Source organism: Larus michahellis, chromosome 11 (genome assembly GCF_964199755.1).
Source record: "Larus michahellis chromosome 11, bLarMic1.1, whole genome shotgun sequence".
NCBI classification, from domain to species: Eukaryota; Metazoa; Chordata; class Aves; order Charadriiformes; family Laridae; genus Larus; species Larus michahellis.
In genome coordinates this window covers 2185601-2203077 of record NC_133906.1, presented here as the reverse complement: position 1 = coordinate 2203077, position 17477 = coordinate 2185601, and the positions used below count along the sequence as shown (strand labels likewise).

At 52.1% G+C, this 17477-nt stretch overlaps 1 protein-coding gene across 1 annotated transcript; it reads left to right on the top strand.

The window, feature by feature from the left end:
* Positions 1-2670: 2670 nt before the first annotated feature.
* HDAC3 (histone deacetylase 3) lies at positions 2671-17213 on the top strand. Its single transcript, XM_074603770.1, has 15 exons — positions 2671-2812; positions 3095-3177; positions 7940-8082; positions 9328-9409; positions 10194-10250; positions 10344-10399; positions 12565-12698; positions 12981-13061; positions 13156-13229; positions 13455-13519; positions 13894-13983; positions 14096-14154; positions 14586-14665; positions 15531-15688; positions 15979-17213. Exons 1-15 carry the CDS (start codon positions 2758-2760, stop codon positions 16046-16048), a joined length of 1287 nt encoding a protein of 428 aa, XP_074459871.1. The 5' UTR covers positions 2671-2757; the 3' UTR covers positions 16049-17213.
* The last annotated feature ends 264 nt before the right edge of the window (positions 17214-17477 follow it).

The following is a 17477-nucleotide window of genomic DNA, read 5'->3' as shown; positions in this document are numbered from 1 at the left end:
ATGTTTTTCCCCTCTTTGCTCCTTTTTCCCCGCCCTGGCCAGGATGCCGGTGGCCCCGGCCAGACGCTATCTGGTGGCAGCACCTTGCGGAGCGGCGGTGGGACGATCGTCACGCCGAGCGAGCAGCCCCCACCAAGACGTCAGCACACACCACGCGTTTGCTGCTACACCCTTGTTGTTCGGCACGTAAAATTCCATTTATTTAAGGCGGGAGGGCACTGGGCTCAAGGATCACGGCTCTGAGCGTCCCCAACCACAGCTGCGTCCTGCAGCGTCACGGCCAGAAGGTGCTGGTGTCCCCTGGAGCATCCTCACTCCATGCTCGGGAGCCGGCATCCCAAAGAGAAACACCTCCAGAGGGCACGAGGAGGGACGCAAAGGGAGCAGTGTCCCTACAGTAAGTGGCGGACCCAGCTGGAGAAAATCATTTAATAATCCTACAATTTAATGGTGCCTTGGGAAAAGCTCTCTCACCTGGTTGGCACCCTGGCACGGCATCCAAAATCCCATCCCGCCCCACCAGCCCCATCCCACGCGCACACGAAGCTGCACCTACGTAAAATTACCTGGCATAAAAAATCCCGGCACCGAGATGTCGGGGAACGTCCCGGCGTTGATCTGCTGTGGTCTCCATCCTCCGCCAGCTCTTGGAGAGCCTCGGGGGGGTTCTTTCCCTTCGCCTGCTCCTCTCCGACGCACCGCTCCATCGCAGGTGACGCGTGGCATCCTTCACCCCCAGCCTCCTGCCCCTGGGAAGGGGACAGGCAGGGGACCCGGGGGACCAAATCCTTGCCACGTGCCGATTCCGGCTAATTTGTTTTCCGAGCCTTTGGGCAAGTCTACCTGCTCCTTTCTTCCTTTCTTCGTCCCAGCCCACAGGGGACAGATTTTCTGTCGCTGGCCTCACCCGCAGCACTGTCCCGTCCCCGTCCCTCTCCGGCAGCTGGGTTTGTCCCCCGTTCCCCATGGCTGCTTTTTTCATCCCCGGCAATTTTCTGCCCAGCTTTTGTTCTCCGCCTGCCTGGCGGTGCCTCCCTGTCCCCGCTCCCTGCCAACCCCTGCACCCAGACAGGGGGGGACCTGGGAGGGGGCCTTGGCCGGGTGACAGCCACGGTCCCTGTCCCTCACAGCTTTGCGGGTGCTGCTCCCGGGAAGGGAGTCCCATCAAAGCACCCCATGGTGACCCCGTGCCCCATCTCCGGTGCCTTCGGCGGGTGGGCTGTGGCACAGGGAGTGCCCCCAAGCCTGCTCCCATCCCTGCCCCCCCACGCTCACTGCACCCCAATCCCACCAGCACCCAGAGGTGGGACGTGGGGCAGGGGGGGAACAAGGGCTGCACCCGCACGGTGGGGATGGGAGGTGGGGGGCAGCCGGGGTGGGGTAGCTGGGGGCAGCTGGGAGTCATTGCGGGCAAGCGGGGGTAACTGGGGAGCAGCTGGGTGTTACTGGGGGGAAATGGGGGTGTGGGTGAGGGGATCTGGGGGTGATTGAGGCAGCTGGGGATAACGGAGGGTGACTGGGAGGAAAGTGGGGGTAACTGGTGAGCAGCTGAGGGTGCCTGGGTGGCAGATATAGGGTAATGGGAGAGAATCCAGTGGGCAACTGGGATCAGCTGGAAGTGACTGGGGACAGCCGGAGGTGCCTGGGGGGCAGCTGGGGGTTACTGGGTTGTGACTCTAGGTCACTGGTGAGCAGCTGGGTGTGACTGGGAGCCAGCTATAGGGTTATATGAGAGAATCCAGCGGGTGACTGGGAGCCGCTGGAAGTAACTGGGGGCAGCTGGGAGTAACTGAGGGCAGCTGGGGGTGCCTGGAGGGCAGCAAGAGGTGACTGGAGTGCTACTTGAGGTAACTGGGGAGAAGCTGGGGGCAACTGGGGGGCACTGAGGGAGTGGGTGAGGGGATCTGGGGGTGATTGGAACAACTGGGGATAATAGACGGTGACTGGGAGGAAAGTAGGGGTAACTGGAGAGTAGCTGGGAGTGGCTGGGGGGCAGCTATAGGGTTATGGGAGAGAATCCAGCGGGCAACTGGGATCAGCTGGGAGTAACTGGGGGCAGCCAGGGGTACGACTCAAGGTAACTGGGGAGAAAGTAGAGGTGACTGGGGGCTGGTACAGGGTTATGGGAGATAATCGAGTGGGCAACTGGGAACACCTGGGAGTTACTGGGATCAACTGGAAGGAACTGGGGAGAGTTGGAGGTGCCTGGGGGGCAGCAAGGAGTGACTGGGGTGTGACTTGAGGTAACTGGGGAGAAGCTGGGGGTTGACTGGGGGCAGCTGGGGGTGCCTGGAGGGCAGCAAGCAGTAACTGGAGTGCGACTAGAGGTAACTGGGGAAAAGCTGGGGGTGACTGGGGGGTGCTGAGGGTGTGGGTGAGGGGATCTGGGGGTAACGAATGGTGACTGGGGAGAAAGTGGGAGTAACTGGTGAGCAGCTGGGGGTGCCTGGGGGGCAGCAAGGGGTGACTGGGGAGAAGCAGGAGGGTAACTGGGGGCATCTCCAGGGTTCCAGGAGGGAATCCAGTGGGCGACTGGGATCAGCTGGGAGTGACTGGGGGTGGCCGGGGCGGGCGGGAGGGCGGACGGTAGGACCGCGGGGACGCCGCGGCAGTGTTCGCCCCGCCCCCGGAGCCGTCCGCCGCTCGCCGTTGGCGGAGCGTGGCGCCGGCGGCGCCGTCGCGGCGTGATGACGTGAGCGGGCGCGAGTGGCGGCGGCGGCGGGGGGTGGCGGCGGTGGAGGAGGAGGCGTCTGCGCCATGGCGAAGACCGTGGCCTATTTCTACGACCCGGACGTGGGCAACTTCCACTATGGTGCGGGCGGCGGGGCCGGGGGGAAGCCGGGGCAGCGGTGGAAGGGTCGGGGGCCGGGCTGGCGGCTGGCCCCGGCTCGGGGTTGGGGGTACGGCCTACCTCGGCCCTGCCCCCGCCCCGGGGTGGCCTGGGATGGTCTCCTCACCGCGTCCCGGGGCCCAGCGGGCCTGGTAGGGGGTTGCTTGGCCAGTTCTCTTAGGGCCGGGGTGGCCGGGGGGTGGCTGGGTGGGGGAGGTGTGTGTGTGTCCCTCCCGGTGACTCCCGGTGTCGTTTCCCTTCCAGGAGCCGGGCACCCCATGAAGCCGCACCGCCTGGCGCTCACCCACAGCCTGGTCCTGCACTACGGGCTCTACAAGAAGATGATCGTAAGCGGTGCTTCTTCTCCACCTTTGGCCCCCCACCCACCCACCCACCCAGGCGTCGGGGGGAAGCGGGAGCTGCGGGGGGCTGCTTTGGGCTGACAGAGTGGGCATCGGAAGCTTTGACACACGTGAAAGGTGCTGGAGACCTGCGTGCTGTCCTGCTGGCTCTAGTTGCAGCCTCCATGTTAAGTCTTGTCCCATTTTAGTAGGTTCTTCACAGCTTTCTTGTGTCACTGTCTCTCCTTCAGCCCCACACTTGGCATGGCGGGTGACAGAGCTGTTGCAGACAGGACACTGTGAGGGGTTCTCGCCACCCCGAGCCCCCACTGTACCAGCCAGAGCTCATTTGAAAGGCGCCATCATTGGTTGTCGGTTTCTTGTTCAAACTTGTGTGTGCGGCACTGTGCCTGGAACTGCAGTGCTGCTGCTGGAGACCGTGTGTGAATTCTCTGTGTCTGTAGCTGCTCCTTAAGTGACTCCACAGCACCCAGTGACTGCTGTGAGACCGTGTAATTGTAGAATAGTAAAGCTGAAAAAAAACCCAACCCTCAGGAGGCTTGCTAATTCACCTTGATGCCTCAACAGGTTCACTAATCCCATCTCATACCTGAGCAGCGATTGTCCAGCCTGCTCAAGTCTTTGTTGCCCAGCCAGCTCAAGTAGTTTAGTCCAGTGCGTTACAGTTCTTACCATTAGAAAGATTTTTCTGTTCCTAAAATCTAGCCTGTGTAAGTCTGATAAAACATGATCAGCGTGTAGCAATAATGAAAAAGAAGACTTAAGTCGTCATCTTTCAAGAAATGAGCTAGTTTGGGGATAATGGAATATCACTACAAATGTGTGATACTTCTCTTTTGAGGCGTTTTATTTCACTTGGTGCGAGTAGGATTGCACCGTGCTCCTTTCCCTAGAATCCTTGTTCACTTTTCTGCCTGTTCTTGCAGCACAGGGGAAATTAAAAACTCTCAGGAGTACAGGGCACGTAACTTAATGCCTCACAATACAAGATCAAGGCAGGAATGGTAAAAGTCTTCTCCCATTCTGCCCCTTTCGAGATGGCATTTGCCCATTTGGACGTGCAGAACACACCACCTGCGACTGCTGATTGTTTTGGGGCAACTTGTTTAGTCTCCTGTTGGCTTATTCTGATTTTCAGTGGGGCTGGATTCCTTCTGAGCTGTTTTGGATCATTAAGTGCTTTAATTCCTGGGCTGACTGGTGCGGTTCCAGGACGTGCTGTCGATCTGGAGGCCGGGTGTAGCTGCTGCCTGTTGTCTCCCCAGCCTGTCATCTGTTTGATGTGCCCTGGGGGAGGGTCACTACCCAGAATATTATTCAAAACATAATAGGCTACAGCTCCAGGTGCCTCTGGTTTTATGTACAAATATGTATCTATTTATATGTGTACATATAGGGCATTTATGGCATCTTTTCATGGGAATTACCTCATTAAAAGAGGTGAAGAACGCTCTGTCACAGTCATTGGTGTGCATAGCTAGCAAACAGGGAGGGGAGGTGAAAAAAAGAGCGCAAAGCCGTCATGGCTCTGATCTGTGAGGGGTGTTGTGACTTTCCCCCGGCCTTCCTCTTTACGCTCGTGCATCCCACGCGCGTTCCTCGCCCTTCTGCAATCGGGCTCTGCAGACCAGCCACTTCCCCTGTTACTCATGAGCCTGAACTGGATGACCCCACAGGTTACTCAAAGGCGTCTGCTCTCAGGACGATTGTAGAACGTGATCCTAGATTGTTGCTTGCAGTTGTCGGTGATTGCAAGTAACCAGTAATCCAGTCAGGCTTATTTTGAGGCTGTGGAGAAGAAAACACAATCAACTTGTCTCAGGGATGTTTTCACATCTGCAGCGTGCTTTAGGGGTAAATCATGAGCCGTTGTGAAAGCAAGGCGATCGTGCAGAGCTGTCACCCAGAAACGTGCAAATTCCAGTCCCCCTCCAGCTAGACCAGGCAATTCTCCGGACTATGGTTTAGCTTCCCAGCTTCCCTCATCCCCACCATTAGATGTTAAACAAATCTATAACCAGCTTTCACTGTGCCCTCAAAAACCTGAGTAAATATTTAGTTGTTGTGATACCAAAAAAAGGACAGTGACCTGTCCTTAAAGGTCACTTCTCAAGCACTTGAGATCAGGCAATTTTAAAATGGAAGTTGCATCACTGTGAGCACAAAAGAGCAGTATTGGAGCAGTGGTTTTAATTCTGGCATGTTTACAGCCTCTTCTCCACTATATGGGCAGGACAAGGTGCAAAATTCTTGCAGGTGTGATAGCAAATATGCTTTTTGTTGTCCTGCTTTTTATTTTTTTAGGGCAAAGTCTGAACAGCCAAACCGATACGGGTTGGGGCAGAGGGAAAAGGTAAATCTCGGCTGCTTTTTACCTGCCTGTCCGTGCTGCACAACTTTGTCATTATCTCTAGCGCTGCACCAGTGCCTGGCATTTGGTGCGGGCTCAAGTTCAAGCTCTTCCACTACCAGCGTATCTGCTTTGGTGGTGAGAGGCTTGTGGGTTGAGTGAAAGCAAATAGAAAATAAGCCGCCCCAAAAACTAAAGCACGGTATCAGTTTTTAAAGGAAGGTGCTAAAATGGACCAGTGGAACAGTTCTTTGATGCAATATATAAAATTAATTTGGTATGTTAAAACACTAGAAAAGCTCTCCAGTGTAATTAATATAATTCCCTAGTAAAACTGCATCCAGCCACGGTGACCTGCTGTTGCATTTGCAGCGGTACATTCAGGGCACGTGGAATCTTTGCAGAATTTATCTTTCAGATTTTGACTGTAGATGTATGAACTTCTATGAGTAATGTCCCTAGAGTTGGGATTTTTTTCTTGCGGAAACAGCAAAAAGCCTGTTCTGACACAAGACTTCTAAATGTCAGATCCACACCTGCATGAGGCAGCAGCAGAGCTGTACGCTTTGCCACATTTTGAGTCTTGAGAGCCTTCTTTGGGGGTTATATTTTCCACGAGATGCCATCGTGAAGCTGAAAGCAGTGGAGGAGACTTCATCCTGAGCAGTGGGTGACTGGCAGAGTTTACGAGCAAATAAAAGCGGAGATTATGGTCAGTTGTGACTATAAAAGGTCCTGTTAACTTTGCGTTGTGGTTACATCGTTATCTACCCCCTCTGCCTCCTCCAAATAAAAGCCTGCTCTCCTGTCAAGGCAGGATCCCCTTTTTGCACCTTTCCCAGTTTATCTGTGGCTGCGGCGCAGGAGAACGCGGTGAACGAAGGCTCGGCGTTGCCGAAAGCAGGAGGGTTGTCCTCTTGCTCACCTTCCCTGCTCCTCTCCTGCGTCTTCCCACTGCCTTTCTTGTGCTGCCTCTGGAAGCCGCTGGATCCCTGTGTGAACTGACGCAACTCAATAACTCGGCAAAGCCAGGAGAGTTTTCTATGGAAGTTGTCAAAATGAGGCAGAGGGGGCTGAATGCCAGAGCTTGCTCTGGAAGCTGGGAGCAGGGTGAAGGGTGGAAGGAGACAAATTTCTTCTGCTAGCAGCTGAGTCAGTTGAAGCTTTTGGTCGTCTTTATTTTATTTCACCCCACCCCTTTCTGTTTTGAATCACACATCCCTAATTTATGTTGTCCAAGAGAGCCTCTGAATATCCTGCGAGAGCTGTTTCTTCTCTGTGATGGCTCTTTAGCATTGGTTTTGGTCTTGTTTTATTTAATCAGCCATCTGGATTCCTGGGAGGTACTGGTGCAGAGCCGTCCCGGGGAACAGGTCCTGCCTTCACCCTTAGCAGCTGCACTAATGGCTTGCAGTCTCCTCATCCTCCTTGTTTGAGTTGTCAGATGCAGCAGCCTCCAAGAAACACCCAACCCCACGCATCCATGTGGAAAACACCGTACCACATGCAGATCAATTAGGGAAAGGAGCCGACGTGTTTGTTAGGGTATATCGCGTCTCTGAAAATTAACGTTTCCTGCTTAGCCCAGGCACGTTGCCCTGGTAAATTTTCCCTTTGGAGACAAGCTCTCACTACTTTTCTCATGTTCCACTTTTTCTATAAAGTGCATGCTTTAATTAAGAGAAGTCGGGAACCACCAATAAGATATCTTACTGGTTTCAGTGCAGCTTTAATTTCCTCTTGCCAGGTATCTGGTGTTAATTTTTAACTTCCTGTATGTTGAGGTATGTGTGTTAAGTGCCAAACTGGCAAGCCTGTATCATCACAAGATCTTTCATTTGAATCCATCCAGTTCCCTGACCGTTTTTTGCCGGCTTTCCAAAGGAAACAAAGCTTATGCAACTCTTCCGTCTGTGAGCTTTCTCCAAACAACTTTTGAACCTGACAGCCCGTTACAGGCAAATCTGACAGAGGGACCGAAACCTCCCCTATATCAAGGTCTTAAAATTGTATGAACGCTGGTGAGTGATAAGGGAATAGTGCCCCCCAGTGAAGAAAAAGCTGTGGTTTGAACTGGGCTGTGTTATTCTGCTGGCTTGGCCAAGGAGCGGGGGTGTGCAGTGGGGGAAGGAAGGCATCAGAGAGTATGTAGCAAGAGCTGCGGTTATTACGAGAGGCAGGAGATAGGTTTATGGCCGAAAGAGAAAAATCGGTAGGAGAGCAGGCTTCCTGAAGCAACTGGTTGAATTTAAATGAACACGAATGTCAGGAAGCCGATGTATTGGACATTTTTTGCTATGCTTCGTGCAGGTCATTTGTCCATTAGCTTGAGATTTCTTACAGCCAAAGCAAACGCATGTTTGGATGGGGAATAAGTCTCGCCTTTCTCTCTTGAAGGTTTTCAAACCGTACCAGGCGTCGCAGCATGACATGTGCCGATTCCACTCCGAGGACTACATAGACTTCCTGCAGAGAGTGAGTCCCACCAACATGCAGGGATTCACCAAGAGCCTCAACGCCTTCAACGTGGGCGATGACTGGTGAGTGCTCTGTGCCTCTGGTGAACCCGCAACTGGACAGGGTGCTCCTGCGTTGCTCGTGTCCAGAGAGGTCTTTTAGAATGTCCCATTCCTTATTTGTTTTTAAGCAGAATGAGGAGCTTGTCCCTCCTGTGTATATTATTGAAACCTCCTTGATTCCTTTCCCTTCTCTTTAGATCTTGCAGTCTTCTTTTTAAGATCTATATTTAGTCTCTAAGCTTCTTGGGTTAGAGACTGTATCTCCACTTGTTCTTGCAGAGCTTCCAGTTCTTCTTGAACATGCTAACTATTTTTTTTAAATAATTGCCTGTCATTTGAGCTACTTTGATATGCGCGTGTTAAATTCAAGACAAGCTTTGAGAGCCTGACTTTCAGGTAGAACTAAGGAGATGTTCATGCTTCTGCACAGAACTACATGAGATCTTGTGGAGGTTATTCAATTCCAGCCTTTAATGCTCGCGAGAGATGAAACATGAAAGAAGAGCGTGGAAGGGCTCCGTGGGTGACTGAGGGAATAGCAATATGTCTTGTCTGGATGAGGATATAAGGGCTGTCAGAGAGTAAGATTGTTCTTCTGTATTCTGTGGAGGGGAAAGCTGTGCTGGCATGGGAGGAGTTACGTTAGCTGGAGAACAGTGTTATCCCAAGCAGGCATTAGTATAGCCTGGTTTTTAACATTTAGGCTGAGAATCAAAAGACTGTTCTGATGCTGCTCTGATGATCAGAAACCATCATCTTAGCAGAAATGAGAGGGGGGGAAAGAAAACCCCATGGTCTTCAAGACATTACATTCATGGACAAGCAGTTTGTGACGTGATGCCAGCAAGCTGGTGGCACAGGGGCTTCGTGTCCTGTGTTTCTGTGCTGTCCTGGTGCCAGCCCTCCCCTCTCCTGATGCAGTGTCATATCACGTCCTAGCTCTGGGCACATGTCAGCAGGGCTGTGGGACAGGCGCTGGCACACACTGTGAGCCGGGGAGCCTTTTCAGGACTAGCTTGGAAGCTCTGGTAATCATCGTCAAATTCTCTTGAGTTTTCCATTGTGTTTGCAGTCAGGTTGCTCGCCTGCTGGTTCTCAGTGAGTTATAAGCAGGGTCAGAGTGATCCCAAATTAACGCTTTCACAGAGAATGGGTTTTGATCTTGCTCAAGTGATGGCCCTGGACAGTTTTATTCCTGGCTTTGCTCTGGAGAAATGGGAAGGAATGAGAAGATGTTCTGTCTTTGAATCATGGTTTCTTTTTCAGCCCGGTGTTTCCAGGCCTCTTTGAATTTTGCTCTCGCTATACTGGGGCCTCCCTGCAGGGAGCAACGCAGCTGAACAACAAGGTAACTGAGCTGATGTGCTTTTCTTTGGAAACACAAGCATAAGCCAACTGATTTTCAATTTAAGGAGAACCTCATGGATTTTTCTTGTAAAACAACATAGCAGGCACTGCTGTGTTGCAGTATATATACTTAGTGCTGTAGGACTGTTAAGCTTGAGACCCCATTCCTATACTGTCAGAGGCAACCATTTTAATCCGGAGGGAGTCAGAGGATACTAAAGCTGCATGTACTAATGTCACAAAGTGCTCTCAGCGCTGTAGAACAAAGCTGGGGTCTTCAGTGAAACTGGCTGCTGGGAGAACTTGAGAGTGCTTCTGGGTGTCTGCTGTGGAAATGCACTAAATAAGACCATGCAGAAGGGCTGAAGAAAAGGGTCCCTCAGGAGGGTAGCAAAAAAACCTACGGAGTTTTGAGTCTTTTAGAGACCTGAGAAAAGTCTAATGAGTGTAAAGAACAAGTGCAGGAACAAACTGTATGTGCCAGGTGCTCTGCCTGCTGCTGGCTGGAGGGGGAGCAGCGGTTGTGGGAGATGATCTTTTCTGGTCTAACGGACCTAACAGTCCTAACAGGACTAATCCGGTATGGACATAACATAACCAAAACTGTTGTCTGGGCTACCTACCAAGATGGAGCTTTGGAAAGGCCTCCATGGGAGAAGGAAAAGCCAGAAAGGTGTTTGTGGACCACAGGGCTTGGCAGGTTGAAGTGGGTGCACTGGGGAAGTGAGTGCAAGGCTGTCGTTACCACATTGTCGCTTTAAACTAACTTATCTTTCCTTTTTTAGATCTGTGACATTGCAATAAACTGGGCAGGGGGCCTGCATCATGCCAAAAAGTTTGAGGTAATGAGGCAAATCTGCATACTCCTCTGTCTTTTTGAGGCCCAGGCTCTGTATTCATCCTGTTTTAATGCTGTTTGGTTTCCTGTGTTGCAGGCTTCTGGGTTCTGTTACGTCAATGACATAGTTATCGGCATCCTGGAGCTGCTCAAGTAAGGGCATGGGGCAAGTGCAGTACTGTCCTGGCTGGTGTGTGGTTTCCCTCTGCTGTTTTACTGTTCTCTCTCTCTGTTCTCCCTCCTCGTTTGACTTTCTAGAGCCCAGGAAGGCCAACAACTTGATTTTTGGCCTGGCTGCCTCTTTAGGCACAAGAAGGGAGGGCTTGAAAATTGGAATATCTGACTCCAGTTTTGTTGTGTGCAGCTTAAGTGATACAGAACAGTTCTGCCGTTCCATTTCTCCTTATCCGTCTGTGAAATACTCATTTCAGGGTCTCCTGAGTCTCAGCGTTTTTGCTACAGTGAGCCTGTTGTAGGTAAATGCAAATTATGGCTCACTGGAGGCAATTCAACGGCTTGAATCTTTCTTGATTTGCCTGAGTGGCTTAGGAGTAGGACTTGAGCAACGCATGGATGATCAAAGGACTTCGAGTAGAAAAGAGTTAGAGGGAATTTTTTTGAAGAAAATGAAAAATAAATTCAGAATGGGAGGACGAGTTACAGAAATACCTTCCGTTTCTTGGGTTAATCTGTGATTATTATTTTTTTGTATTCTCAAATGTCCTCCTTGTCACTGGATCTGAGACAAGATGTTATGGAATTAGGAAAAAAAAAAAAAAAAAGAAAAAAGATTCGGGGTTGGCCAGAGAATAGTTACGTGACTGGTGGCAAGCTTACTTGCTCTCGAAGTCACGTTTGCAGGACGTACTGGGGTTTATTGTACCTCCTTCCTCTCTGCCAGTCCTCCCTGCTCAACCTCATGTCTTCACTGTGTATCTCTGCACACCCGTTTTCTAGTCTCACCTGAGTGCCATATGCCATAGGCTTCAAATACAGCCTGGTTGCCCCCCATGGGAGATTATAATATGTCCCTATTCTTTTATTCCCTGTTTTCAGGAACCATTTCCGCAGCAGGTGGCTCATCCTTGAGCTTGCTTCCCACAATGGGAGAACTGTGGTGCCTCTGCTCTTAGAAGGTCCCTTTGTCCCTTTACCGGTGTGCAGGGGCTGTGTCCATGCATCCCGTTTTCCTCCTTGCTGCTGTTTTGTCTACGGGATGAATGATCTGGGCTGTCTTAAATGATTTGTGTCTCTGTTGAGATGTACTGGTCTGCTCATCAGCTTGGGTCAGCACCATCGACCAGTTTGATCACATCGCTGCAGGCACACTTAAGCCGTGGTTGCAAGGCAGATGGCACAAACTGCATGCACTTCCCCTTGTTTGGATGTTGTCTTGTTTTTTTTCAGGGCCCTCCCCAGTCCCCTAGGGTTTTGGCACGGATGCCAGATCCTCTGCTCTTTGGGGATTGACCAGATGCAATATTTCCTTATGAAAAGCCGGAGAAGTTCTCTCCATCCGAGCAGGCAGCTCTGGAGCTGGCAGGCAGGGATGGCAATGGGCTGTGTCTCCAGCACCCGACAGCACATCAGCTTTGACCATTACCCCAGTGCATTTACTTGGGGTGATCCTCCCTCCTTCGCCTTCTGTGTCTGTCACCCGGCAGGCTGCTTCTCCAGTAAATGTAGTCCAGCCGCTGTGTCCCAGCTGGCATGAGTGATCTGGGCTGTCTGTTGGGAGACTGGGGCAGGGTACTGGTCTGCTCATCAGCTTGGGTCAGCACCATCAACCAGTTTGGGACAGCTAGGACCATCAGGCCAGCTGGGACATAGCGCTGCCAGTACTCGGGCACATGGAGGAAGGAAGTGTTCCTGCCTCCTCCTTGGCTAGCTTACCTTTCATTTCCTGATATGATTAAAGATCTTTGGAACTCTTAAAGATTAACTAATGGCATGTTGTTTGTAGAGGAAACAAAACCCCACAACTTTCTAACCCCCAAGTGGTTAAAACGGGTTCTCTTCATCGTGGGCTTTCCAAGATATTTCCGGCCCCATGTGAAAGCCTTTTATTCTAATATCTCTTTCCAGGCACATCAGAAGAAAATGTTTTAGTGGTGGGGTGTGTTTGACTGTATACAGGTGTCACATATCTAAAGCTTGATATGCTTGGGGCGGGACAAGCGAGTTCTTTTGGCAAGAGGGCTCACAGGTAGATGACGGTGGTGGCTTTTAGACCTCTAGGGGGTACTGAGGCACGTGGGGAATAGTGAGGTTGGGTGTGGGGCAGACGCTAATGCTGGTTTTCCTTCTGTATTCAATAGATATCACCCACGTGTTCTGTACATTGATATTGATATCCATCACGGAGACGGCGTGCAGGAGGCTTTCTACTTGACAGACCGTGTCATGACCGTGTCATTTCATAAATATGGGAACTATTTCTTTCCTGGTACAGGTGTGTATTTTCCCTTACAGTGTGAACCTGGCCTCGCTCCAGAATCCTTTGAAGGCTCTGCTGGAGTATAAAAGTGTAAAATCACGAAATGAGAGCTGCAGGGAGAAGTGATGGAAGAAAGGGCATGGAAAAGCAATTAGAGAGGAACAGAAGTGTAGTTATTTGTAAGAAAAGGGATCCTAGGTAGATTAACAGACATCTCAACCCAGACCAGATCCGGCCTTTCCACGCCAGCTCTGAAGCCGCAGAGCTGTTGTGACTCTCCTGTCTTTCCCTGGCCAGGTGACATGTATGAAGTCGGCGCAGAGAGCGGCCGTTATTACTGTCTCAACGTGCCTCTGCGAGATGGCATTGACGACCAAAGTAAGTAGGTGTTCCCTGCCGCTTCCCCTTGCCCGGACACTTGCTGGTCCTTCTGCTCCAGAGCCGTGACTAATCTGCTTTTCTCTCTCCAAAGGTTACAAACACCTCTTCCAGCCAGTCATTAACCAGGTGGTAGATTACTATCAGCCCACCTGCATAGTGCTGCAGGTAAGAGCGAGCCTCCGTGTGCGTGTCCATCCCTTTCAGGGGCTGTAGGTTGGAGGGAGCTGCTATCGGTGTGTTACTTTCTCTTCCCAGGGGATGAGGGTTGGTGTGTCCTAGCCCGGCTGCTCTCTGTACCCTCTGGTGAATGAAGGTGGCCGAGGGGTGGGGGTGTCTGGAAAGCAGTGCCTCCGTAGTAAAAATTCGGTTTCTTCTTTTTCTGTTCCCCAGTGCGGTGCTGATTCTCTGGGTTGCGACCGCTTGGGTTGTTTTAACCTCAGTATAAGAGGACATGGGTAAGTACAGCGGGGCTGGGGCAGAGCAGTTAGCTGAAGGACTGTCCTTTAGTCTGAAGGGCTCTAATGAGTCCCCTGCTGGGAGGCTTGAGCTTTGACTTCAGCCTTCCAAGCAGCACCGGCAGTTTTTTGGGGTTTTGTTTAACTCTTTTGTGACAGGAGGGGGCCTCAGAATGAGGCATTGTACAAGGCGCTGCAGAGCGGTGGTTCACAGAGTAGCAGGTGGTTCAGGCTCCCTGGGTGGAAGCCCTGGGCTCCTGGTGTATCACACCAGCCATGGTGGCATTTGAGGGCACGGTGGCATTTTTTTGACACGTGAATGTGTGCTGCAGTTAACAGCTCTGACATTTTTTTTTTGTGTTTGGGGTTTCTAGGGAGTGCGTGGAGTACGTAAAGAGCTTCAACATCCCCTTGCTGGTACTGGGAGGAGGTGGTTACACAGTCCGCAATGTGGCACGATGCTGGTGAGTCTCTTCTCTGTCGAAGGTCACTAGTTAAGTGGTTTCTGTGCGCTTTCTCCCTGCATGCACCACGTAGCTTTCTCTGGACTGAGCTCATCTTATTCCATGTTTTCAGGACTTACGAAACATCATTGCTTGTAGATGAAGCAATTAGCGAAGAGCTCCCATACAGTGGTAAGCTGGAGTTCCGTTTTTTCCTCATTAGCGTAGCTAAAATATATGTTACATCAGCTGAAGAATTAACACTTCTATTCTGCGCTGACCAGAGATAAGACCAGGGCCAAAGTGACAGCACTTTCTGATCTTAGAGATGGCCCTAGTCGTCTCCTGCCACCCACTTGTAGACTTTGCTGGGCAGATGCACCCTTACTGTGTCCTGGATCCTTTAATTTGGATCATTTCCTATTCAGTGACCTGAGCGTTACTTTTGCTCACTCCGTCATTTCATATAATTCCTCGCGGTCGCAGGGCTGTACGTCACTCTGCTTTTTAAGGTCTGGTTGCTCCCAGCCTTGTGGGAGAGTGAGCTCTGCTTTTGTGCAGGGCAGCTGGTGGCTGGGCTGCCTTGTCTCTTCGCTGTAACTCTCTCACTTGTCCCATCACAGAGTACTTCGAGTATTTTGCTCCAGACTTCACCCTTCATCCTGACGTCAGTACGAGGATTGAAAATCAGAACTCCAGGCAGGTGAGTGCTTGCAGCCTTATTGCAATATCACAGCTGTGTTCATAGAATCACAGAATGGGTTGGGAAGGGACATTAAAGACTATCTAGTGCCACCCCATGCCCTGGGCAGGGACACCTCCCACCAGACCAGGTTGCTCCAAGCCCCGGCCAACCTGGCCTTGAACCCCTCCAGGGATGGGGCAGCCACAGCCTCTCTGGGCAACCTGGGCCAGGGGCTCACCACCCTCACAGCAAAGAATTTCTGCCTGAGATCTCATCTCAGTCTCCCCTCTTCCAGTGTAAAACCGTTCCCCCTCATCCCATGGCTCCCCTCCCTGCTCCAGAGTCCCTCCCCAGCTTTCCTGGAGCCCCTTTAGGGACTGGAAGGGGCTCAAAGGTCTCCCCAGGGCCTTCTCTTCTCCAGGCTGAACCCCCCCAGCTCTCTCAGCCTGTCCCCACAGCAGAGGGGCTCCAGCCCTCCCAGCATCTCCGGGGCCTCCTCTGCTCCCACTCCAACAGGTCCATGTTCTTCCAAACCCCTGTGGTTGATGCTCTGTCCTGTGAAACCAGGTAGAGCCCAGGCAAGGAATTCTTGCAGGGCAGAAAACTGACAAAAAACAAGCAGAACCTTTCCTCTGGGATGTCAGAAAATCTCATAGCATTTGAGAACCTTGCTGGGTCATCTTACTGTTTTCCGTGTGCTTGAGTATCAACCACTGAATTAACTCTCTCGCCTCCTCTGCACTGATAAAGAGTTTTTGGCACAAAATTGGTTCTCATGGCCATCACGTAGATGATACAGGCAGGTCGCAGCGCTAACAGCTATGGCTCTGTGTGGACTGCCAGATCTCACTCTGGTGATCCCTCTGTGTTTTTTTCTGTGTAGTACTTGGATCAGATCAGGCAGACGATATTTGAGAATCTGAAAATGCTGAACCACGCTCCCAGCGTGCAGATCCATGATGTCCCTTCTGACTTGCTCAGCTACGATCGCACAGATGAGCCTGATCCAGAGGAAAGAGGCTCTGAGGAAAACTACAGCAGGTACCAGATCTCCTCCTGGAGAAACGGGTTTCCCTTTCTGTCCCTACTGGGATGGGTGGATGATACACTGGAGCCTGTCTGGTTCCTACAACAGATACTAAGTCACTTTAGAGTCCCTGGTTTTATTCAGGGAGCCTCTCTCTAGAAATCTGTGGTCTCCTCACATAACATTTCGTGGGGTGTTTGGGTGCAGGGCGTCTCCTGACCTCCGACGGTGTGACCTAGGCATTCTTCTCTGGCCCCAGGGGTGCCAGGCCTCTCCTCGCTGATGGTGATTGTCTTTCCCCCAGGCCTGAAGCTGCCAACGAGTTTTATGACGGCGACCATGATAACGACAAAGAGAGTGACGTTGAGATCTGAGGGCTCTGTTGTGGGACTCTGGACTATGGGGGGCCCCGCGTTGGACGTTGGTGCTTGGCGCAGTTAACTGGGCCGCGTTGGAGCCAGTTAGCCCTCCCTTCGTATTTGATTGCCTGCGGTGGCAGCAGAAACACCGCCACTGCAGGCTTGTGCTACCTGGAGAGGCAGAGCGCGGTGAAATGTGTTCCTTACTTCCCACCATGTGTCACGGTTCCAGCTGTCACTGCTCTGGGAAATGGAAAAGCAACTAGCGGCTGAATCCATACTGTGTACTGGCTGGCAGCCGTGCCGCTGCCTTCAGAGCCTGACCCGTGCCGGTTCCTTCACCTCCCGTAACTCCCGTGCGGGCTTCTGCCGCCACAGTGGGAGCTGGAGCGGTTGTGCCTACGATCTCTGCCTCTCTTCAGCAGCAGCGCCCCGCTCTCCCCAGCCCTCCCAGTCGACTGTCCTCTAAAACCTGCCCTGAGAGTCGCTTCCTGATGTCCCTCCTAACCATCTGATGCTCCACAGCTCAAGGAAAACTGTTCGAGAAGACGAGGCCAGTTGTGGGATAGGGGTCGGGAGTGTCCCGGGAGCAGCTTGATGGAGCAGGACGGAAGAATGTACGCAGAGCTTACTCTGGTTTGTTCCCCTCCCGCTCAGCTTTGCGTTCCCAAACGAGTACTGCAACACGTTGCCGAGTCGGACCTAACTGCCCCTTTTTCTTTATTCTTCGAGAGGCTAAAATCACTGTGGAACAGAGGTTTGGCTGCCAAGGTCAGTACGTAGTGTGTCTTGCACCTCTAATGTAGCTTCCAGATGTGTTTTCCAAGGTCACACACGGCCTTTCTGTATGCTAGCGAGAGATTTGGGCTGCCCGCTCGGAGCAGCCGCCGTTCCCTTTTGACCGTGCCCAGGAGACGTCACTCTGCTCGCGGGTGAGGGAAGCTGCTTCCTCCAAGTCCCGTCTTTCTCGCCCTCACACAGCAGAGATTTCTCTCGGCCGTCACTCAAATCCCAGATTTCTGCTGCTCCTTTGCCGGAGTCGTCACCCTGGTACCTGTCGTGGTTTGGAGCGTGCCGCTTGGGGAGGCGGGGGGGGGGTGGTTCAGCCTCTGTCCGTACTGTTCTGTTTGTTTACTGATGTCTTTAAACATTAAATGAAGAGGCAGTATTTTTCTTACCAGACCTGTTGTTCGTCTGTTTAATGCTCGCACCCTTCTGGCTCCTGTCCTCCCAAGGGTTGAGAAGGTGCGTATCGTCCCTGGCAGGGTGGTGTCCGCCACCGTCTCACCTCTCGGAAGGAATGGAGGGGGCGCTCAGCTCCTCCAAGCGTACACTGGTGAGTTTTCAGCCTCAGCGCACCGTGAGGAAAGCGCCCCGAATTCCCTCACAAGAGGACAGCTGGGCTGGTGGATGTTCACGCTTACGCCTCCGAGGCCAGTAAAAG